At 42.6% G+C, this 24,336-nt stretch overlaps 1 protein-coding gene and 1 non-coding gene across 2 annotated transcripts in view; one reads left to right on the top strand and one right to left on the bottom strand.

Moving 5' to 3' along the window:
• Positions 1–271: 271 nt before the first annotated feature.
• trnac-gca (transfer RNA cysteine (anticodon GCA)) lies at positions 272–343 on the bottom strand. Its single transcript has one exon. It is a non-coding gene; the product is annotated as a tRNA-Cys (tRNA).
• Positions 344–1,058: 715 nt separating this feature from the next.
• Positions 1,059–24,336, top strand: part of LOC139368242 (LIM and SH3 domain protein 1-like) — a 38,582-nt gene continuing 15,304 nt past the window's right edge. The window contains exons 1-5 of the mRNA XM_071106939.1: positions 1,059–1,364; positions 2,714–2,808; positions 3,563–3,647; positions 19,502–19,609; positions 21,463–21,535. Coding sequence (XP_070963040.1) covers positions 1,296–1,364; positions 2,714–2,808; positions 3,563–3,647; positions 19,502–19,609; positions 21,463–21,535 — 430 coding nt within the window. The 5' untranslated portion in view covers positions 1,059–1,295. The remainder of the gene's footprint in view (positions 1,365–2,713; positions 2,809–3,562; positions 3,648–19,501; positions 19,610–21,462; positions 21,536–24,336) is intronic.

Raw genomic sequence — 24,336 nt, forward strand, 5'->3', positions numbered from 1 at the left:
CAGTAGATATATCTGTCAACACAGTCATACACATGATGCATAATCCTGTAATATTATTCTGGCCCGCAATGGCAAAAATATATTCTAATGTGGCCTTCCATCGCAAATAATTGCCCAGGTCTGCTATAAAGCATACATCATTCCATTTGTACTGCATTACTGCCCTACATATCTACCATATACATCAGCTTCAGGATACCAATATTATGACGTGTGAAAAACTATTTCAAGCGATCAATATCCTACTGATAAAATATACATCGCCAAAATGAGGGGGCACCTGGATTTGAACCGGGGACCTCTTGATCTGCAGTCAAATGCTCTACCACTGAGCTATACCCCCGTTAACAACAAATTTTGACATTTAACAGCTTATGTAGTCTACACCACAATTGTCTTTGCTGATGTAGAACTATGGTGTTCTGATAGTAATGGTGTTTTATGAGGAAAGGCAGCAAAAACGAAAATATTTCTAAACACATCTACCAGCACGGAAAATCTCAGATATGTTACAATGTATATGCGTGGCAATGTACATCGCTGCCATGACACCAAAGGAGCATGTTCTCAATTTAACACTTGGTCGATCAAACCATTCTATGCGTTTGTCTAATTCCCCACAAAATAATAGGGGGTAACACAATTCTGGTTTCTATATTTGTGTATTTATGTATGTAGCCTATTATGTACGTTTTTAATGGGGGTGGGGGTTACATGTCATTTTTTTCTCCAATAATGGTTAACACATGGCATAACACATTGTTCTCTGACTGAGCTTGTTTTTATTTCTTTGATGGTTATTTGCCTAGCTACTAGTACATGTTGAAACTACTGCAACGCCCAAGAACTTGGCACACTCATCCAGGATTGCAACTTCAGTAGGTCTCCCCCTAAACTACAAGTTGCGAATGACTTGAATACCATAACCATACTTGTGCCAATGTTGTTTATAACAGCAAATACAAGACACATCTGCTGTACTCCTTATAAGGTTATTACGGAGCAAATAGTCTGCTTGACCGTTCTACATCATTACAGCGGTACCGCCTTCCCTCTCCGCTCTCCGAAAATAAGCCTCTCCCTCTCGCCTCATGACCGAGTTTTCATTTAATCAATTTCGTGAACGCGCGCGCCTAGTAAGAATTGTGCGCTGTCAAAAAAACTGACTATTGGAATTTAGAATATCTGCCGATTTACCTGACGCTATTTTGGATAGGTTCACTTCAATAGGTCTACACCAGAATATTCATTTCATTGCGTCCCGTTGTTTCTGAAAGAGGATTTTCCCTTTCGCCATGAATCCGTTATGTGGAAGATGCAGTAAAATGGTTTACCCCACGGAAAAAGTGAATTGTCTAGACAAGGTAAGGCATGATTCGAGCGCATTTTGGCCTACGCATATTCACAGAATATAATAAACTATATTGAGGGAGTTGGCTATCTTCTTCGTGCAAGCGCATTTTGGGTGCATGGGTGGCTGCTGATAGAAGGAAAAAAACAATGAATGATAAATGATCTAGTTGCACTAAGAGTTCACAAGTTTTGCTGTGTCAATGATAGCCTACATTCTGCCAATGTTTGTTTACATTATGCTTAGTCTTTTGGGAAATGTACAATGGATAGGCTAGCCTATAATAACATTGTCTGATGTGGGTAGTATTGCTTATCTATCCAGCTCTGGCTAAATGTATCCAGTCCATATATAATAATACAATTTACTCCATTTTACGTTTTAATCCCCTGTTTGGGAGCGGATTCATGTTGTAATAGGCTGTAACATGCAATTACAACTGCAAGGTGTGCATGACGGGCTAGATATACATTCTCCTCTTTACATGACCAGTGAATTGGAAGCTCAACAAATCTCTATGCCCCTCTCTACATCCACAACATGGTGTTAATAACCCTGGTATTGTGAACAGTATGAACATAATGTTGTGTGTGTGTGTGTGTGTGTGTGTGTGTGTGTGTGTGTGTGTGTGTGTGTGTGTGTGTGTGTGTGTGTGTGTGTGTGTGTGTGTGTGTGTGAAGCTCATTGCATTTGTCATAGCCCTGCCCAAGAGCATATCATGTCTATTTTCAAACACTTGAGGTTTGTGGTTTGTGTATCTACCAGATATGATTTTTGGCTATTGTTATTCTCCCTGTGTGTGTGTGTGTGTGCGTGTGTGTGTGTGTGTGTGTGTGTGTGTGTGTGTGTGTGTGTGTGTGTGTGTGCGTGCGTGCGTGCGTGTGTGTGTGAAATCTGGAACGTTGAAAGCACAAAAATCCCCCCAAATATATTTTACACTTGCTTTACGGATTTCTTCTGAATCAAGTCTGAAAACTCAATTTCCCATGTCACCCCACTCCGAGTCCACACGGGTCAGGAGGATATGGTGGTTTTGTGAGTCATGCAACGGTGGTGCAGCTGTGCTTTAATGTTAGAAGAATGGAATTTTCCCATGCTGTCATTACAGATTACATTTCATTTGCCATTACACTTGGATTTGCTTTTCCCATGGGACAAACATTCCAACAGTCACAGATTTAGTCATACTCGAGTCGTGACACTAGTCCTAAATCATGTAATTGAGCTATTTTACCCTCATATTCCCCCTCTCTCCCTGCTCCCTGTCTCCTTCCATCTCTCTACCCCGTCCTTCCATCTTTCTCTCTCTCCACCCGCCCATATCTCTCCCTCCATCTCTTTCTCTCCATCCATTCTTCACAGTACTGGCATAAAGGATGTTTCAGCTGCGAGGTGTGCAAATTGACCCTTAACATGAAGAATTACCAAGGCTTCGACAAGAAACCCTACTGCAGTATGTGAGTATATCACACAGCATACCATTGATATTATCGTCCATGTTTGTATCTGTCTGGCAGGCACTGCAAGCACGTTGTCTGGTGTGCTAGGTGCTTTTCATTTGAATTTCCGTTCATGCAGGCAGACAATGATCCCTCCAACTACACTACAATGTGCTACGGGAATGACAAGACAGTAGGGCTATTGTCATGTCATTGGAAAGGTGATATAGAGAAGTGGGACTAGGCAGACAGACAGACGGGCGAAGGGAGGGAGGAACAGAGACAGAGACAGAGACAAATCTGTCAGTTGTCTGACAAGTCTTACATTTTCTCCCACACTCCCCTATGGTGACTAGATCAAATTAACCAAGAAAGGATTGTGGCACAGGATGTATGACAGGGTGCAGTTGGCAAACTGACAAACACACACAGACATGCTGCGTGTCCATCTGTGTGTGTATGTGTGTACTCACAGTAGTGTGTGTGTGTGGTGGGATTACCTGCTAATCCAGGATGTATTTTACCTGTGTGCACACACCCTTCTCCAGATGGGGGCATTATAGGAGGGCCTTCTTAACATAGATTACCTTAGCTTCAACCACCCAAGTTTAGTTTGGTCAGTGCTCTGGAAAGGCCCAAAAAATTCCACTGAAAATCAATTGACAGTGGCAAAAAAAAGCGCTAGAAGTTGAAAGAAATGTACATTCTTACCCATGTGTATGCCTCTTCACATCCTGCTCTAATATCTCTTCTCTTTGGCTCTTTGTTGCAGGCACTACCCGAAGAGCTCCTTCACCTCCGTGATTGACACCCCAGAGAACCTGCGACTCAAACAGCAGAGCATGTTGAACAGCCAGGTTAGAACACAGATACTACTGAACTCTAAGGGCCAGTTTCCCAGACAAAGAGTCAACCTAGTCCTGGACTAAAAAGCACAAAGTACTTTCAATGGAGATTGTCCATTGAAAAAGGGGTGTTGTTTGTGGTCCAGGACTGTGTGACCTGTGCCTATCTGTGTGTATATACCCATATCATTTATTTACTTATTTGACCTTTATTTAACTAGGCAAGTCAGTGAAGAACAAATTATTTTTTACAATGACGGCCTACCTCCACGGCCATCCTACCCGGATGACGCTGGTCCAATTGTGCACCGCCTTACGGGACTCCCGATCACGGCCGGTTGTGACACAGCCTGGAAACAAACCAGGGTCTGTAGTGATGCCTATAGCACTGCAATACAGTGCCTTAGACCGCTGTGCCACTCGGGAGGTATAAGCGTTTATAAGAGTGCAAAGGCCCTCAAATCAACATCTAGGGCCTCTTTAACCAAATTGAAATTGAAACCAATTTATTTTAGGCTGGGAATCAAAGACAACCCAGATTCACGTTCCTGTGCCCAGAGATAGACTTCTAAATCCTGCCTGCATTAGACCTTACCTTGCAGGGCTCACACCCACTTGGTGCCGCACTGTAACCTCTCTCTAACCGTTTTTCCTCCCATCATTGCTACCCAGGTACCATAGTAATCTTTCTTTAATCCTGTGGCATGACCTCTTCTATCTTCCTTTTCCTCTCTCTATCTCCATCTCTTACTCCGTCACTCAGTAAGACAGATTGAACCCAACTCTCTACCCCGCTGTCATGACAATTGGATTCCTTCTACAACTGATGAATCCTTCTTTACCCTCCTTAGAAACTAACACACACTCACACAGACACATATACACACACTTTGCAATGGCCCAATTTGAACTCACATATTAGTAATGAGGCCATGGAAACACACACGCACACACAAACACATACTTTATCTATCCAGCAATTACCAACATAAGCACTGCAGACACCCTACTGCAAAAGGTTACCAATCTAGGGGTCGAGATAAAGTTTCCTGGGGGGTTTCCGGAGCCTTACGTGATTTGAGGGGTAAAAAAAAAAATCCTTATTAAATAAACCAATGAATAATGATGAATATCTTTGCAATGCTTTAGGCTAGAAACAACCAACCATAAACTGCATAAGAAAGACACGATCCTGTTGCACATAGGGATATCCTCGGTTTCACATTCAGAGGCTGAGCTACAACCTTCAGTTGTCACAAATATTTGTTGCCATCAATCGAGCTATTCACTTTCTGAAAATTACACAAAACCATAAAGCATTTTGCTACTTTGATAGTCCATGGTGTTCTGAATAAGAGGTTAAAATGGCTTAAAATACAATATTACATATTGGTAGGGAGATAACCTCAAATGAGCAAGACTTGATTTTTCCCATCATTATTATCATGAAATAGCATACACAACAATAGATGTCATGCTAAACTACGTAAAATTGCCAGAAATTTGCTTTAAATTAGCAAACATTTCCTAGTGCTTCAAGGAATTTCTCAAATCTAAAGTATTGTTGGGAACCCCTGTAAAAAGGTTGGGAACCCCTGTAAAGTATAGATGGGAACCCCTGTAAAAAGGTTGGGAACCCCTGTAAAGTATTGTTGGGAACCCCTGTAAAAAGGTTGGGAACCCCTGTAAAGTATAGTTGGGAACCTCTGTAAAAAGGTTGGGAACCCCTGTAAAGTATAGATGGGAACCCCTGTAAAAAGGTTGGGAACCCCTGTAAAGTATTGTTGGGAACCCCTGTAAAAAGGTTGGGAACCCCTGTAAAGTATTGTTGGGAACCCCTGTAAAAAGGTTGGGAACCCCTGTAAAGTATAGTTAGGAACCCCTGTAAAAAGGTTGGGAACCCCTGTAAAGTATTGTTGGGAACCCCTGTAAAAAGTTTGGGAACCCCTGTAAAGTATAGTTGGGAACCTCTGTAAAAAGGTTGGGAACCCCTGTAAAGTATTGTTGGGAACCCCTGTAAAAAGGTTGGGAACCCCTGTAAAGTATAGTTGGGAACCTCTGTAAAAGGGTTGGGAACCCCTGTGGGGCCAATGTGATCATGGAGTCACATGCATTTAAAAATAGTCAAGTCAGTTAAGAACAAATTCTTATTTTACAATGACAGCCTACCCCGTCACTGTATATGCTCACACATATGCACACTCTCATGTGGCAATGAACCAAAACTCACACACTGGCTTTCCTTCCCTATTCATACCTCTGATGCAATGCGACTAGATTAAGCAAATTACTGTACTGAGTGTACAAAACATTATGAACACCTGCTCTTTCAATGACATAGACTGACCAAGTGAATCGAGCTGAAAGCTGCGATCCCTTATTGATGTCACCTGTTAAATCCACTTCAATCTGTGTCGATGAAGGGGAGGAGACAGGCAATATAATTATTTCGAAGCTTTGAGACAGTTGAGACATGGGTTGTGTGTGTGTGCCATTCAGAGGGTGAATGGGCAAGACAAAAGATTTAAGTGCCTTTGTGCAGGGGATGGTAGTAGGTGCCAGGTCCAACGGTTTGTGTCAAGAGCTGCTGAGAACTGAAGAGCTGCTGGGCTTTTCATGCTCAACAGTTTCCCGTTTGTATCAAGAATGGTTACCCATCAAAGGGACATCCAGCCAACTTGACACAACTGTGGGAAGCATTGGAGTCAACATGGGCAAGCAAACATGTGGAACACTTTCAACACCTTGTAGAGTCCACGCCTGACGAATTGAGGCTGTTCTGAGGGCAAAAGGGGGGGGGGGGGGGGGGGGGGGGGGGGGGTGTTCTTAATGTTTTACATTACCATGAACAAAGATGATCCAATCCAAGATGAACAATCCAATACAGAATCTCATGTGCATAATAACTCATAATCCTTTATGCATGTAGTTATAGCTTAAAGTGTATTATGCATAGCTAATAAGGCTCTGTGGATGTGTTTATAATGCATTATGAAGAAGGTATTCATAAGAAGTGTTACCTATAACTCGTCCCTAAAACAATAGTCATGAATAAGGCTGGTCTTAACTTTTCAGGCTGGTCTAATCTTTTCACTTGTTGTATGACATCACATGTTATGTATGTTTCTGACATATGTACCAAGATGATTAAACCTAAACCTAAACCTATTACTAGCCACGCTGATACTAGTAAAGCCTACCCACAGCCACAAAATGGTAGTCAAACGTGAATCAAATATTTGACTGAGGCTTTAAGGTCAACCCCCCCCCCCCCCCCCCCCCATCGCTAAAGACCCCATGTTCTGCTTGTCTTCCTCTATCACTATCTGTTCCTTTTCTATTCCTTTCTTTCTCCTTCTATCTCTCGTTTCTGCCGAGGAAGAACGGGAGTATGTTTTGTGTGTTTTTAGGTTAGCAGCCACTATGCACACACAGCTGTACAGTATGTTTAGTGTTAGCGGAAATATTAAGTGGGCAATTCTTCCCACTACCATAGATGTTAAAGGTCCAATGCAGCTGTTTTTGTATCAATATCAAATCGATTTTTGGGTGACAATTAAGTACCTTACTGTGTTGTTATCAATTAAAATCATCAAAAAGAAACAAAAATAGCTTCTTACCAAAGAGCAATTTCTCAAGCAACAATTTTGCTAGGACTGTCTGGAGGTGGGGCGCTGAAAACTGAAAACTGAAAACAACCTGTTATTGGCAAAGAGGTTTTGAACCAGATCCTATTAATATACTGATTCCTAATCCAATGTTTGGAACTATCTGTCTTATTGGTCTATTAACTAATTTACCACCTGGTGAAGTCACCAGGCAGGCCAAAACTCCATCCCACCAAAACAGACAGAACTTTCACGCGGCCTTTTCAAACAGCTCTTACACTAAAGGGGCATTATCATCCTTTTCACAATTTCACAGTATTATTCCAACCACATAGTGTGGAAATATATATATAAAACACAGGAACATTGAGTTTTTGACTGCACTGGGCCTTTAATGACAGTAGATACAGCCATATCTCAAAGATTAGCCATTCACATTTAAGTGAAAAAAAATGCCTCGTCTGTCAATTTGGTAAAACTTTTAGGGGAAGGTTTGACAAAAGGGAAATGTTAATGGGGCGGCAGGGTAGCCTAGTGGTTAGAGCGTTGGACTAGTAACCGGAAGGTTGCGAGTTCAAACCCCCGAGCTGACAAGGTACAAATCTGTCGTTCTGCCCCTGAACAGGCAGTTAACCCACTGTTCCCAGGCCGTCATTGAAAATAAGAATTTGTTCTTAACTGACTTGCCTGGTTAAATAAAGGTAAAATAAAAAAAAAAAAATGTAATGTTAAACAATATTCATGTTTAGTAACTTCTTAGAATCTTCCTATTGTAGGAGGGTACTTTCTGTAAACACTGTATGGTCCTTTCCCCCTCACGCTCACTCACACGAGCAAGGCCTTTTTATTGTTCATAAAGCATAACCATAAAAGTCAATGCACCCCTGCTCTCCCTCACTGAGAAAGCATATTCCTCATAGCATAGCAAGCACATGACTCACATCTCTGTGTGTGTGTGTGTGTGTGTGTGTGTGTGTGTGTGTGTGTGTGTGTGTGTGTGTGTGTGTGTGTGTGTGTGTGTGTATGTGTGTGTGCGTGTGTGTGTGTGTGTGTGCGTGTGCGTGTGCGTGTGTGCGTGTGTGTGTGTGTGTGTGTGGCAAGGAGGAGTTGTCTCTTCTCTGCTATGGGTTGTTGTTAATGACTTTAGTACTTGTGGCTCCCAGCAGTTGGAGGCTTTAAAATTACGGGGGGTGTCTGTGGATCCGAATTCTTTGGAACCTTCTTCCTGACAGCTAAAAGTTTGAAGCTTCTCCGCATGTGCCAAATTCTCCACTATATGCACAGTTTCTGCTCTACTTGTTCGGGTGCCTAGAACAGGCTACTCTGGTGAATCTTAGTGAGGAATGGAGAATGGTGCTATTAGGTAGGGCTGTTGCGGTGACCGTATTAACGCCACACCGGCAGTCATGAGTCAAAATTCCATGTAACCGTTGAGTCACGGTGAGTCACGGTAATCTCCTTTTATGAACACCGGACATGCTTTGATAGTACACAACTTGCTAACTAACATCAGGTCCTAATGGCCTGGTACTCAGGGCTCTATTGTCCCTCTAACCATCAATGCAAATACAATCGAAAATCATCAAACACATCATCAAAAGAGTATCATGCTTTTAAAACTCACCTCAATGTGATGATCAATATGAAGAAAGAAGTTCAGCAGCAGGTTGAAACTGAGTGTAAAACATGGTTGTTGTGAATGTTGTTTCAAAGCCTAGCGCTATGAAATAAACAGCACTTTCTAAGGTGACGATTAATTCAAAACATCAATACACGTTAGAGCTTATTCTTAGGCATATGAGCCCAAGCCTCAAAGGCTTACAGTTAGCCTACAATTATAGTGAATTTGTATTTGATTTTGAACAGCCTAGTAATAGGGCATTTTTTATATTTTCATAATTCATTGGGTGACACATTACCTCTAGGTATACAGAGTATCTCACCACCATGTGTTTCCATCTACTCCTCCTCTCTTCTTTATTCCTTTCTCGAGCGTGTAGAGGGGCAGTCAACAGTTTAGTGAAATATATTTTGTTGCGAAAACATGTTACTATCAATGTTCCCGAACAGATTTCACAGATTTCACATGGTTTCTCAAATTAAGCACTGGGTTGCTGTAGAAACAGGGTTGGGGAGCCCACGGCACAATGAGAGCAAACAGGGGTTGATGCATGGAGGTAAATAAGTGTTCTTATATTTAGTTATCAGCTGTTCATATTAAGCACAGCTCCACTATAAAACCGAGCATTGCCTTCATTCGCTATTTGAGTGCATGTGGACGACATGTCTTTTCCCCCTGCCCCTGTTCCTGCCCATTTGATAATGGGCCATTGTAAATCTAAACTAATTTGACATATTAATAAAGACAATATTACATTGAGAATAGTTTGATGGGTGAAGATATGATAACTTGATGAAAGTGAGGCAAGCTTCTTTTTTTTTGACTTTCTCAAATCATCAAGAGCCTGTATTCGTATCATGTAGCCCGTATATGTTTTGATTTCTAAGACATTGTTAGGTTTGTATCATTCACAATTAAAGTTGGCAAATAACTCTAAATCTAGCGTATAGGACCTGTAACAAATGATCACATTAACGCTCAACATAGCCACTTCAAATGCGCCCTCGCTCCAGAATGGGAAAAATATCCTTTCTATTTTATTCAGCTAAGTCTAATTATATTCTTCTTACTATAAAATCATATAATATATATAATGGCACAGGACATATCTTGTCAGCTAAATTAACAAGCCTACAGCCTATGGCATGGAGCATAGCCAGATAACATACAGTAGGCCAACTCAAATTCTGTTCTTCTGAAATATATTTTCTTCATATCATGTTTCTTCAGACCTGACTGAAATAAATATTGGATTTATTGTGATGATGTATATTACATTGATTTATTACACCTTTTTTAAATGTAAATGTTTCAAAGGCGTGCGTAAAGCGTTTTGTATGCAGCTAAACTTGTTTAAGTTAAATAACGGTCAATTACCGCGAGACTTTTGCATGAAGATAACCAGCTGACAAAATCTCATGACTGCCACAGCCCTACGCACCACTAGGCACAATATGTGTTTTGATTGAAACAAAACACAGGTATTCTACAGTTTGTTAACACCATCTTCTCTAAAATCTACTCACTGTACGTAATTCAGAACAACAATGTACCTCGAAACAACACTGTACATAACTCAAGAAGATCTAGATGCATATTCCTGTGAAAATTATTGAGATGAAATGGTTGATATTCAGATGCTGCATGGACTTTTCACTGGTAAAACTTATCACTCACGATTTGTCACGCCTGCTTCCCGCTCTCCCTCCCTGGCGCTCGAGAGTGCTAGGCTGCCCAGCATTGCGCACTCCTGCCACCGTCATTACACACACCTGCTCCCCTCGTCACGCGCATCAGCGATTCATTGCACTCACCTGGACTCAGTCACCTGTGTTCCTCCCCTTTATCTGTCTGTTCCCCAGCTCTGTTCCCCGCGTCAGCATTAATGTTCGCTTGTAATTTTCTTCCCTGGTTCTGATGCTGTTCCTGTCCTGTTCCATGTCTGTGCTACATTAACTGTTCTACTCCCCGTTCCTGCTTCTCATCTCCAGCGTTGGTTCTTACACGATTGAAAGTTAGAAATTTGAAGCGAGGGTGACCACAAAAATGTGTGTGCAAATTAGGGGTAAAGAAACACATGCACAGAATCGGATTCGGATCTTCAGCTCTGGGGAAGACCATTCCATGGGCAACCTTACAAATATTAGAGCGGAGGCAACGGTATGGAGTCACCATTGGTTTATTGGAGTATGGAGTCACCATTGGTTTATTGGAGTATGGAGTCACCGTTGGTTTATTGGAGTATGGAGTTACCATTGGTTTATTGGAGTATGGAGTCACCATTGGTTTATTGGAGTATGGAGTCACCATTGGTTTATTGGAGTATGGAGTCACCATTGGTTTAATGGAGTTCCAGAATCCAGTGAGGAACATTAGCTGGGTGACCAGACTCTCTGGATGCCTCTTCCCGATAGCCAAACAACCTTCTGCGCATGTTATACTTTATTAACTTCTTTCTTCTACTTGAGACGCAGATGTCTCAAGTAGACACCTGGAAATGCAAATGCGCTACGCTAAATGCTAAATGTACTCGTTAAAACTCAAACGTGCATCAAAATTCACAAGCAGGGTATTGAATTAAAGCTACACTCGTTGTGAACCTAGCCAACAAGTCAGATTTTTAAAATGCTTTTCGGCGAAAGCATGAGAAGCTATTATCTGATAGCATGCAACACCCCAAAATGCCTGAATGCGATGTAAACAAAGATATAGCTTAGCCGGCGCTACACAAAACGCAGAAATAAAATATAAAACATTCATTACCTTTGACGAGCTTCTTTCTTGGCACTCCTATATGCCCCATAAACATCACTATTGGGTCTTTTTTCATTTAAATCGGTCCATATATACCCAAAATAGCTTTCTATGGAAGCTGTGTCATTCAGAAAAAAACATTGTTTTTAAACGCTGCGTCATTTTTTTAAATTAAAAAAGTCGACGATAAACTTTCACAAAACACTTCGAAATCCTTTTGTAATCCAACTTTAGGTATTAGTAAACGTTTATAATCTATCAAAATGATTAGTATATTCAATAGCTCCTCGTCTGCAAATCAATGGCTGCCAATGTCCACATTGAAAACATCCTGGTGGAGACCGGAAGAAACGGAATCCAGATAGTTGGATTTTCCAACAAAAAATTCCATTGAAAATGACGACAATGGCGACATCGTGTGGAATTTGTATGAATTGCATGCAGGTCGATATTACATTTTGTCCCCTTTTAACAACCCATGAAAGTGACTTATGGAAATTATTTTTAGCTTTCAGAGAGCAGTTTTTCTTGCGTTTTTCAATGAAACACACAATCTGTTATAGTCACAGCCGTGATTTAACCAGTTTTAGAAACTTCAGAGTGTTTTCTATCCACACATACTAATCATATGCATATACTATATTCCTGGCATGAGTAGCAGGACGCTGAAAAGTTGCGCGATTTTTAACAGAATGTTCGAAAAAGGAGGGGGTAGAAGTAAGAGGTTTTAACAAATGTTTTTATGTAGCTCCGGTAGCTCCGCTGATGCTTTCCCCTCCCTTCCAGTTCTCACTCTGTAACGGATTTATTCTTCCTCTTCTGAGGAGGAGTAGTAGGAAGGATCGGAGGACCAAAATGCAGCGTGGTATGTATCCATAATGTAATTTAATGAGAATGAATACAAAATACAAAAAGAACAAGAGAATCAAAATGAAAACTGAAACAGTCCTGAATGGTGCAAACACTGAAACTGAAAAATATAATCACCCACAAAACACAGGTGGGAAAAGGCTACCTAAGTATGATTCTCAATCAGAGACAACGAACGACACCTGCCTCTGATTGAGAACCATACCAGGCCAAACACATAAACACAACCTAGAAAAATGAACATAGACTGCCCACCCCAACTCACGCCCTGACCATACTAACACAAAGACAAAATAAAGGAACTAGGGTCAGAACGTGACCCACTCACCCCCCGGCAATGATCAGACGTCTTTGTCTGTTTCAGCCTACGACATGTTGTACAAACTTCTTTGTCTGTTGTAGGCCTAGCTATAAACGGCATGATCACAAACACAAAATCGAATTTAACACCCACACACATTGGGGGTCCAATAAAATGTCCCTTCACTGGAACTAAGGGGCCTAGCCCAACCCATGAAAAACAGCCCCAGACCATTATTCCTCCTCCACCAAACTTTCCAGTTGGCACTATGCATTGGTACAGATAGCATTCTCCTGGCATCCACCAAACCCAGATTAGTCCGTCGGACTGCCAGATGGTAAAGTGTGATTCATCACTCCAGAGAATGCGTTTCCACTGCTCCAGAGTCCAATGGCTGTGAGCTTTACACCCCTCCAGCTGACGCTTGGCATTATGCATGGTGATCTTAGGCTTGTTTGCAGCTGCTCGGCCATGGAAACCCATTTCATGAAGCTCCCGATGAACTGTTATTGTGCTGAAGTTGCTTCCAGAGGCAGTTTGGAACTCGGTAGTGAGTGTTGCAACCGAGGACAGACGGTTTTTACGTGCTATGCACTTCAGCACTCAGCAGTCCTGTTCTGTGAGCTTGTGTGGCCTACCACTTTGCGGCTGAGTCGTTGTTGCTCCTAGACGATTCCACTTTACAATAACAGCACTTACAGTTGACCGGGGCAGCTCTAGCAGGGCAGAAATGTGACAAATTGACTTGTTGGAAATGTGGCATCCTATGATGGTGCCATGTTGAAAGTCACTGAGCTCTTCAGTAAGGCCATTCTACTGCCAATGTTCTTCTATGTAGATTGCATGGCTGTATGCTCGATATGAGCATCCCTGCCCTAAATTGTACATATGCACTAAGGTTGTACGGCAAACTCAGCTTATTACATCTGCCACTGCTATTGATACACTGTACAAAATTGACTAACAAATATATTTTCATATTGAGTGAGACATAAGGTAGTACAGTAATTCTTGACATCAAGTTCTTATACATGTGCTGTAACTTTGTCATTATTACAATAACAACATTGTTTTTACATAGGACTTTGGAAATTGCTTTATAATTGCATAGTAATGGAGTTATTACATAATTGGAATATGGGACAGTCACTATACCTTGTGTACAGTCGTTACAAAACTCTCAGCTCATTGCTATGGAATTAAAATGCAATTACCAAAGTGTTAACAACATGCTAATAAAATGTTGCTCCAAAAGTAATTACAGTTGTATTAAACAGGCACAAGAACAGTTTAATGTTGAGTGTTACTGAGAATGCTAACAGGAACGAAAAATGGGTATTAAGTATCGGAAGGAAACAAAATATCCTAAAACTACAGCCAAGAAAATCATGTTAATTTAAATTCTGAGTAAACCATCCCTTTAAAGATGGTATAGTGTGTGTTTGAAACAAGAACACTTAACCTCAGATGGACAAAGAGGTTAGAAATTGTTTTTGCTAAGCATCCAACTTGCTGTTTGCAATATTTGCAAATGGCTTTGAATTACTCTGCAGTATTTTCAGGTATGGTCAAATTAATTGCAGACTTCAACATTTTCAGTGGCATGTTGAAAGATTCATACAGTAGTTGAGCGTCATAACTTATTTGTACTTATCGGTACAAAATATTGGTAGTAATTTTTGGGATCTGTATTCAAATAGTTGTAGTCACCTTCAAAGGAACTACAGTATGTATTCCCCGGAAAAAATAGTTACTTTCCACAAAGCATAGTAAAACTATAATTATTCCAGGTCTGTTAGGGTTAGGATGAGGGTTAACTAACATGCTAAGTAGTTGCAGAACACTATGGTTGAGGTTAGCTAAAGTTGTGGTTAGCTAAAGTTACTTTTTAGCTAAAGTACTCATGTTGTCCCAGACGCGATTCAAACACGCAACCTTTGGTTTGCTAGACGTTTGCATTATATGTCACACATCCTCCTTGACCATCCTCCCTTCTATGGTTTTGCTAAATTTAGCTGTTAAGTACCAGTGTCCTGCCAAAAGCTCACACTGAATGAGGCCTGAGCCTTTTGCCTTTATCATGACTTTACTGACATTTAGGCAGATAGCTAGTAAACCTACAATTATCAAGTGATACGGCCGATTAGCTCATATGGTAATTAGCTAGGTAGTTGGCTAGCTTGCTAATTTAGTCAGTCAGTTAGCTAACATAAATACGCCTGTCCATAAATCAACAGAACTGCTTTGAAAATGCCAGCTGTCAATGAAAGAGAACAGACTGTCTGTTTGACAAACATGAACAACACAGACAGGAGAAAATAACTACATTCTAAAAGCAATTTCAATGCTTACGTTAGCTAACGTTAGTGATGCTATCGCTACCTGTCCTATTTGTTTCCCAGTGCTAGCTAGCTAGCCTAGCGTTAGCCCATCACAGAGATTTCAGATTGTGTGAGAGCAGAGCAACAACTAAATAAAATGTACAACCCTCATAGCTATACAATCAACACGTGTTGCTTGCCTTGAGTGAGAATGTATTATCTCTACCACTCCTATAAATGATCTTTTTCTCCTTCAAAAATATGAACATTTGCTGTTAGAAGGTGTCATATTCCTGCTACTTCCGGCGCATCCTGCTACTTCCGGCGCCGACAGAGATGGCCGCCTCGCTTCGCGTTCCTAGGAAACTATGCAGTTTTTTGTTTTTTTACGTGTTATTTCTTACATTAGTACCCCAGGTCATCTTAGGTTTCATCACATACAGTCGAGAAGAACTACTGAATATAAGATCAGCGTCAACTCACCATCAGTACGACCAAGAATACGCTTTTCGCGACGCGGATCCTGTGCTCTGCCTTACAAACAGGACAACGGAGTGGATCCCATGCAGCGACCTAAAAAAACGACTCCGAAAAAGAGGGAAACGAGGCGGTCTTCTGGTCAGACTCCGTAGACGGGCACACCGTGCACCATTCCCTAGCATTCTTCTTGCCAATGTCCAGTCTCTTGACAACAAGGTTGATGAAATCCGAGCAAGGGTAGCATTCCAGAGGGACATCAGAGACTGTAACGTTCTTTGCTTCACGGAAACGTGGCTTACTGGAGAGACGCTATCCGAAGCGGTGCAGCCAACAGGTTTCTCCACGCATCGCGCAGACAGGAAAAAACATATTTCTGGTAAAAAGAGGGGCGGGGGCGTATGCCTTATGACTAACGTGACATGGTGTGATGAAAGAAACATACAAGAACTCAAATCCTTCTGTTCACCTGATTTAGAATTCCTCACAATCGAATGTAGACCGCATTATCTACCAAGAGAATTCTCTTCGATTATAATCACAGCCGTATATATCCCCCCCCAAGCAGACACATCGTTGGCTCTGAATGAACTTTATTTGACTCTTTGCAAACTGGAAACCATTTATCCGGAGGCTGCATTCATTGTAGCTGGGGATTTTAACAAGGCTAATCTGAAAACAAGACTCCCCAAATTTTATCAGCATATCGATTGCGCAACCAGGGGTGGAAAGACCTTGGATCATTGTTACTCTAACTTCCGCAACGCATATAAGGCCCTGCCCCGCCCCCCTTTCGGAAAAGCTGACCACGACTCCATTCTGTTGATCCATGCCTACAGACAGAAACTAAAACAAGAGGCTCCCACGCTGAGGTCTGTCCAACGCTGGTCCGACCAAGCTGACTCCACACTCCAAGACTGCTTCCATCACGTGGACTGGGAGATGTTTCGTATTGCGTCAGATAACAACATTGACGAATACGCTGATTCGGTGTGCGAGTTCATTAGAACGTGCGTTGAAGATGTCGTTCCCATAGCAACGATTAAAACATTCCCTAACCAGAAACCGTGGATTGATGGCAGTATTCGTGTGAAACTGAAAGCGCGAACCACTGCTTTTAATCAGGGCAAGGTGTCTGGTAACATGACCGAATACAAACAGTGCAGCTATTCCCTCCGCAAGGCTATCAAACAAGCTAAGCGTCAGTACAGAGACAAAGTAGAATCTCAATTCAACGGCTCAGACACAAGAGGCATGTGGCAGGGTCTACAGTCAATCACGGACTACAGGAAGAAATCCAGCCCAGTCACGGACCAGGATGTCCTGCTCCCAGGCAGACTAAATAACTTTTTTGCCCGCTTTGAGGACAATACAGTGCCACTGACACGGCCTGCAACGGAAACTTGCGGTCTCTCCTTCACTGCAGCCGAGGTGAGTAAGACATTTAAACGTGTTAACCCTCGCAAGGCTGCAGGCCCAGACGGCATCCCCAGCCGCGCCCTCAGAGCATGCGCAGACCAGCTGGCCGGTGTGTTTACGGACATATTCAATCAATCCCTATACCAGTCTGCTGTTCCCACATGCTTCAAGAGGGCCACCATTGTTCCTGTTCCCAAGAAAGCTAAGGTAACTGAGCTAAACGACTACCGCCCCGTAGCACTCACTTCCGTCATCATGAAGTGCTTTGAGAGACTAGTCAAGGACCATATCACCTCCACCCTACCTGACACCCTAGACCCAATCCAATTTGCTTACCGCCCAAATAGGTCCACAGACGATGCAATCTCAACCACACTGCACACTGCCCTAAACCATCTGGACAAGAGGAATACCTATGTGAGAATGCTGTTCATTGACTACAGCTCGGCATTCAACACCATAGTACCCTCCAAGCTCGTCATCAAGCTCGAGACCCTGGGTCTCGACCCCGCCCTGTGCAACTGGGTACTGGACTTCCTGACGGGCCGCCCCCAGGTGGTGAGGGTAGGCAACAACATCTCCTCCCCGCTGATCCTCAACACTGGGGCCCCACAAGGGTGCGTTCTGAGCCCTCTCCTGTACTCCCTGTTCACCCACGACTGCGTGGCCACGCACGCCTCCAACTCAATCATCAAGTTTGCGGACGACACAACAGTGGTAGGCTTGATTACCAACAACGACGAGACGGCCTACAGGGAGGAGGTGAGGGCCCTCGGAGTGTGGTGTCAGGAAAATAACCTCACACTCAACGTCAACAAAACTAAGGAGATGATTGTGGACTTCAGGAAACAGCAGAGGGAACACCCCCCTATCCACATCGATGGAACAGTAGTGGAGAGGGTAGCAAGTTTTAAGTTCCTCGGCATACACATCACAGACAAACTGAATTGGTCCACTCACACAGACAGCATTGTGAAGAAGGCGCAGCAGCGCCTCTTCAACCTCAGGAGGCTGAAGAAATTCGGCTTGTCACCAAAAGCACTCACAAACTTCTACAGATGCACAATCGAGAGCATCCTGGCGGGCTGTATCACCGCCTGGTACGGCAACTGCTCCGCCCTCAACCGTAAGGCTCTCCAGAGGGTAGTGAGGTCTGCACAACGCATCACCGGGGGCAAACTACCTGCCCTCCAGGACACCTACACCACCCGATGTCACAGGAAGGCCATAAAGATCATCAAGGACATCAACCACCCGAGCCACTGCCTGTTCACCCCGCTATCATCCAGAAGGCGAGGTCAGTACAGGTGCATCAAAGCTGGGACCGAGAGACTGAAAAACAGCTTCTATCTCAAGGCTATCAGACTGTTAAACAGCCACCACTAACATTGAGTGGCTGCTGCCAACACACTGACACTGACTCAACTCCAGCCACTTTAATAATGGGAATTGATGGGAAATGATGTAAATATATCACTAGCCACTTTAAACAATGCTACCTTATATAATGTTACTTACCCTACATTATTCATCTCATATGCATACGTATATACTGTACTCTATATCATTGACTGTATCCTTATGTAATACATGTATCACTAGCCACTTTAACTATGCCACTTTGTTTACATACTCATCTCATATGTATATACTGTACTCGATACCATCTACTGTATCTGCCTATGCTGCTCTGTACCATCACTCATTCATATATCCTTATGTACATATTCTTTATCCCCTCACACTGTGTACAAGACAGTAGTTTTGGAATTGTTAGTTAGATTACTTGTTGGTTATTACTGCATTGTCGGAACTAGAAGCACAAGCATTTCGCTACACTCGCATTAACATCTGCTAACCATGTGTATGTGACAAATAAAATTTGATTTGATTTGATTTGATTTGATATTACAGGACATGTACCAAATTAGCTTCCTTTCATTTTGACTGTAAGATTGGTTTTAATTATATCAACAACACCTTTCTTAAATATTCAAACGGAAGTTGAAGGTCATAATTCATCTTTCTCTGTGATTCGAGTGTCACTATTGACAACTTTGTTGGATTTCTTTAATGTCTGTTCAATAGTTGTTTATGGCAGAATTATCATTTAAAACCTATCTTCGTGTAAGAAAACTGGTGAACGGATCTGGGCGTCGTGGTGAGCATTTGGGGAATGTAGTTCTTTGTGGATGTGAGCAATTTCCGGAATATGGAGGGTTCACAGAGATAAGACGAGGAGAAAAAGTATATTTAGCATGAATGCATTGCCCAATCAACACTATCGTAACCACTAATGTTATAATTGTAGTACAGTATTTTGATTTCAGCCCTCCTACTGAAGTGTAATGGCTTATGTGTCATGTGCTCATGTGTGTCGTCTGTATGACATACAGTAAGTAAGCAAGTGAAGAAATGTTGTTAGTATGTGAGGTTTTCTGTAAACCCGTATGTGTGTGTTTCTGTGCGTGTGTGCGTGCGTTTGCGTGTGTCAGGCGCTGTACAAAGAGGAGTTTGAGAAGAACAAGGGGAAAGGCTTCAGCGTGGTGGCCGACACACCGGAGATGCAGAGAGTGAGGAAAACGCAAGACCAGATCAGCAACGTAAGTCTATTTACTCTCTATCTACATTTTCAAAAACAGAACTAAACCAGTAGAGAGTCAACATTCCTAATGAACTACACCCACTTCCCTATCTCCCCCTCTTCTCACTTTGGACCAAAAGATTTTAGCTGCAAAGGTCATTGCTACTAGCCTGGTCCCACATCTGTTTACGCTTAATACATTTACAGATCTGGGACCAAGAACCATTGCTAATAGTGCTACGTACAAAACTGCAGTCCTTCTTTGCAGGCTGTACTGTTTTGTGCTCTCCATTATCCTTTATCCATCAGTAAACTTAAACTCATTTTCTCCTGACTGACCAAACTAATAGACAGATTTTGTCAAATGGACTGGCTCAATCTATCCCATTCCATCTCTATATCATATATCAGATAAGGCTAAAAGAATGAGACTGTTAGAGACTGTAGTATTCCCTAGAGGTATAATGGAGAGCCATGTCTAGAATTCAACACTATCTCTCCTCATTCCACTCTGCTACTGCTGCTCCAAGGAGAGAAAGAGGGTGAGAGAGAGAGAGAGAAAGAGAGATACGAAAGAGGAAGGGGGTAGTGAGAGAGAGAGAGAGAGAGAGAGAGAGAAGGGGGAGAGAGAGAGAAGGGGGAGAGAGAGAAGGGAGTGGGAAGAGAGGGTAAAGGGGAAATATAGAAAAAGGCAAGAGAGAGCAGGGGGAAGAGAGAGAGAGAGAGAGAGAGAGAGAGAGAGAGAGAGAGAGAGAGAGAGTGAGAGTGTCTATCTGGGGAACAGCAGCAAACTGAGAGTGGACATTCACTTTCTCCTCATAGCTGAGGGAGTTTGACCATATAGGGCAACTCCTTCTGGGGCCCTAAGAAATGTCTGAAATGTGACTTCAAGTGTCAGACTAACATAATCCCCTCCACTGACTCCCTCCTAGTTCTGTCTGTTTATGTTTCACCTTTCATTATTTCCTCTTACTCTCTGTGTTTCTGTCTAGATATGTCCTCTCTCTCGCTCTGGTCTTTCTGTCTCGTTGTTGTCCTCCCCTCTCTCTGCCCGTCTCACATTCTTAACTCTTTATCTCACTTTGATTTTTCTGAATGCTTGCCTCAGTCTGCTTCTAGCTGTTTTTGTCTTTATTCTATTCTAGCTATTTTCTCTGTTTTCTTGTCTTTCTCTCTGTCTTTTACATACACTCTATATTTGTTATCCCTCTTTTTCTCTCGTTCTAAAGCTCCTTAGTAGTTTGTTGAGTTCCCGGGCTTGTTTACTTCAGGTCGTTTGAGGACGAGTTGGTTACACAGGGCTGCACTTCGCTTCCTCTGGACATTCAGTCCTCTGTTTCCTCCATCCTCAAATTTCAATGGCTGCATTCCAGTAGTTGAACACAGTTCGGACAGATCGTCTCCTTTCCTTTCATGGCCACTTGTCTCCTATAAGGGTAACTAGATACAATTTCCACTGGTTTATGAGAACAACTAACCCTATCCAGCGCTTTAAGACAAGTGGTCATGAAGGAAAGGAAACAAGGAAAGGAACCATTGTAGGATTTTCTTAGCACATGGTTGTGGATGGGAAAGTGATCTCGTTTCAGAACTTTAGAGCAAACCTCCTACCAAAGTTATGTGATCAGGGCTTAACTTGGTTGCAAACGTATTCATTGTTAAATCACTGTTGTCTTTGAACTGTAATTTCATCTTTGTTTTTTTCAATACCTTAAAAAATGGTATTTCACACAAATCTAGACTATTGCGTTGTTGATGGCAGAATTTGGCAACATAGTGACCCCTTCTGGAACGATCTATAAAGTGCAGTATTCTCTCAGTACAATGTATGATGTCTCCGTTCTGTCGGTCTGTCTGTCTGTCTGTTTGCAGATAAAGTATCATGAGGAATTTGAGAAGAGCAGAATTAGTAGTGATGCCCCACCCCCAGTGAATGCCAGTCAAGGTAAATACTCCACACACATGCTGGCACATGCTACGTGCACACACTCATACACGCATATACACACACACACACACACACACACACACACACACACACACACACACACACACAGACACACAGACACACAGACACACACACACAATAAAAAGCATACTGTAACAGACCTGGCTGGGTTCAAATACTATTTTGGGTATGCCAGCTAACTTATAGACATTTGGAAGTAAGTATTTTGATATATAGAGAGGGAAAGAAAGATAGAGGGAGGAAGTTAGGGAGGAAGTTGGGGAGGGAGGGGGAAGAGAAAATAACCCAAAAGCCCATTTTGACTTGAGTATTGCTTCCAATCATTTTTTTCCTCATATGGTCTACTATTCACGATTTTAGAAAAGTCAATTGATAAGCTAATAATGCTTCTCACTGCCATTCTCAGTACACAGTCCACTATCAGGCAGCCTGATGTCCTAATACTACAAATTGTTTTAAATGTCTATGTCTTCCTTGCATCTATAGTATTAGGTAGTATTAGGCCATACTTCCAAGTCATTACCAAAAATGTATTAATGAATTATTCTGAAATGTTGCATAAAGTTGGAAACTTTAAGATCGGCTTCCAGTTGACAGCAGCACCTGGTTTGGGCTGGGAAAAAACAGGCGAGCGCAATTAGTAATCAATCAATGGTGTCCTAATAGAGCAGTTGGAAATACCAGCACTGTGCATACGAAAAATATTTAATTGGTGGTGTGATGCAACTTGACAGAAATTAAGAATTCAATAATTTCATCATTCACAAGTACAATATTTTGAAAATAAGAAATATGTATTATTTACAGTGTATTCGGAAAGTATTCAGACCACTTGACTTTTTCCACATTCTGTTACGTTACAGCCATATTCTAAAATTGATTAAATTTGAGTTTTTTTCCTCATCAATCTACACACAATACCCCATAATGACAAAGCAAAAAGCTGTTTTTTTTTAGAAATGTTTGCACATTGGTTAAAAATTAAAAACAAAAATATCACATTTACATAAGTATTCAGAGTCTTTACTCAGTACTTTGAGTACCTATGACAGCAATTACAGCCTTGAGCCATCATGGGTATGATGCTACAAGCTTGGCACACCTGTATTTGGGGAGTTTCTCCCATTCTTCTCTGCAGATCCTCTCAAGCTCTGTCAGGTTGGATGGGGAGCGTCCCTGCACAGCTATTTTCAGGTCTCTCCAGAGATGTTCAATAGGGTTCAAGTCCGTGCTTTGGCTTGTCCACTCAAGGACACTCAGAGACTTGTCCCAAAGCCACTCCTGCATTGTCTTGGCTGTGTGCTTAGGGTCATTGTCCTGTTGGAAGGTGAACCTTCACCCCAGTCTGAGGTGCTGAGCTCTCTGGAGCAGGTTTTCATCAAGGATCTCTCTGCACTTTGCTCCATTGATCTTTCCCTCAATCCTGACTAATCTCCCAGCCCCTGCACTTAAAAACATTCCCACAGCATGCTGCCACCAAAATGCTTCACCGTAGGGATGGTGCCAGGTTTCCTCCAGACATGACGCTTGGAATTCAGGCCAAGGAGTTCAATCTTGGTTTCGTCAGGCCAGAGAATCTTGTTTCTTATGGTCCAAGAGTCCTTTAGGTGCCTTTTGGCAAACTCCAAGCGGGCTTTCATGTGCCTTTTTTTACTGAGGAGTGGCTTCAGTCTGGCCACTCTACCATAAAGGCCTGATTGGAGGAATGCTGCAGAGATGGCTGTCCTGAAAATTTCTCTCATCTCCACAGTGGAAGTCTTGAGCTCTGTCAGAGGGACCATCGGGTTCTCGGTCACCTCCCTGACCAGGGCTCTTCTCCCCCGATTGCTCAGTTTGGCTGGGCGGCCAGCTCTAGAAAGAGTCTTGGTGGTTCCAAACTTTCTTCATTTAAGAATGATGGAGGCCACTGTGTTCTTGGAGACCTTCAATGCTGCAGAAATGGTTTGGTGCCCTACCCCAGATCTGTGCCTCGACACAATTCTGTGTCAGAGCTCTCCGGACAATTCCTTCGACCTCGTGGCTTGGTTTTTGCAGCTGTGGGACCTTATACAGACTGGTGTGTGCCTTTCCAAATCATGTCCAATCAATTTAATTTACCACAGGTTGACTCCAATCAAGTTGTAGAAACACCTTCTTTGCCTGCTTTGAGGATAATACAGTGCTACCGACATGGCCAGCTACCAAGAACTGTGGGCTCTCCTTTTCCGTGGCCGACGTGAGTAAGATATAAAAACGTGTTAACCCTTGCAAGGCAGCCGGCCCAGACGTCATCCCTAGCCGCGTCTTCATAGCACGCGCAGACCAGCTGGCTGGTGTGTTTACGGACATATTCAATATCTCCCTATCACAGTCTGCTCTCCCCACATGCTTCAAAATGGCCACCATTGTTCCTGTACCCAAGAATGCAAAGGTAACTGAACTAAGTGATTATCGCCCCATAGCACTCACTTCTGTCATCATGAAGTGCTTTGAGAGACTAGTCAAGGATCATATCACCTCCACCTTACCTGTCACCCTAGACCCACTTCCAATTTTCATACCGCCCCAATAGGTCCACAGACGATGCAATCGACCACACTGTCCTATCCCATCTGGACAAGAGGAATACCCATGTAAGAATGCTGTTCATTGTCTATAGCTCAGCATTCAACACCATAGTACCCTTTAAGCTCATCATTAAGCTTGAGGCCCTGGGTCTCAACCCCGCCCTGTGCAATTGAGTCCTGGACTTCCTGACGGCCGCCCCCAGGTGGTGAAGGTAGGAAACAACATCTCCA

The sequence above is a fragment of the Oncorhynchus clarkii genome, chromosome 16 (genome assembly GCF_045791955.1).
Source record: "Oncorhynchus clarkii lewisi isolate Uvic-CL-2024 chromosome 16, UVic_Ocla_1.0, whole genome shotgun sequence".
NCBI lineage: Eukaryota > Metazoa > Chordata > Actinopteri > Salmoniformes > Salmonidae > Oncorhynchus > Oncorhynchus clarkii.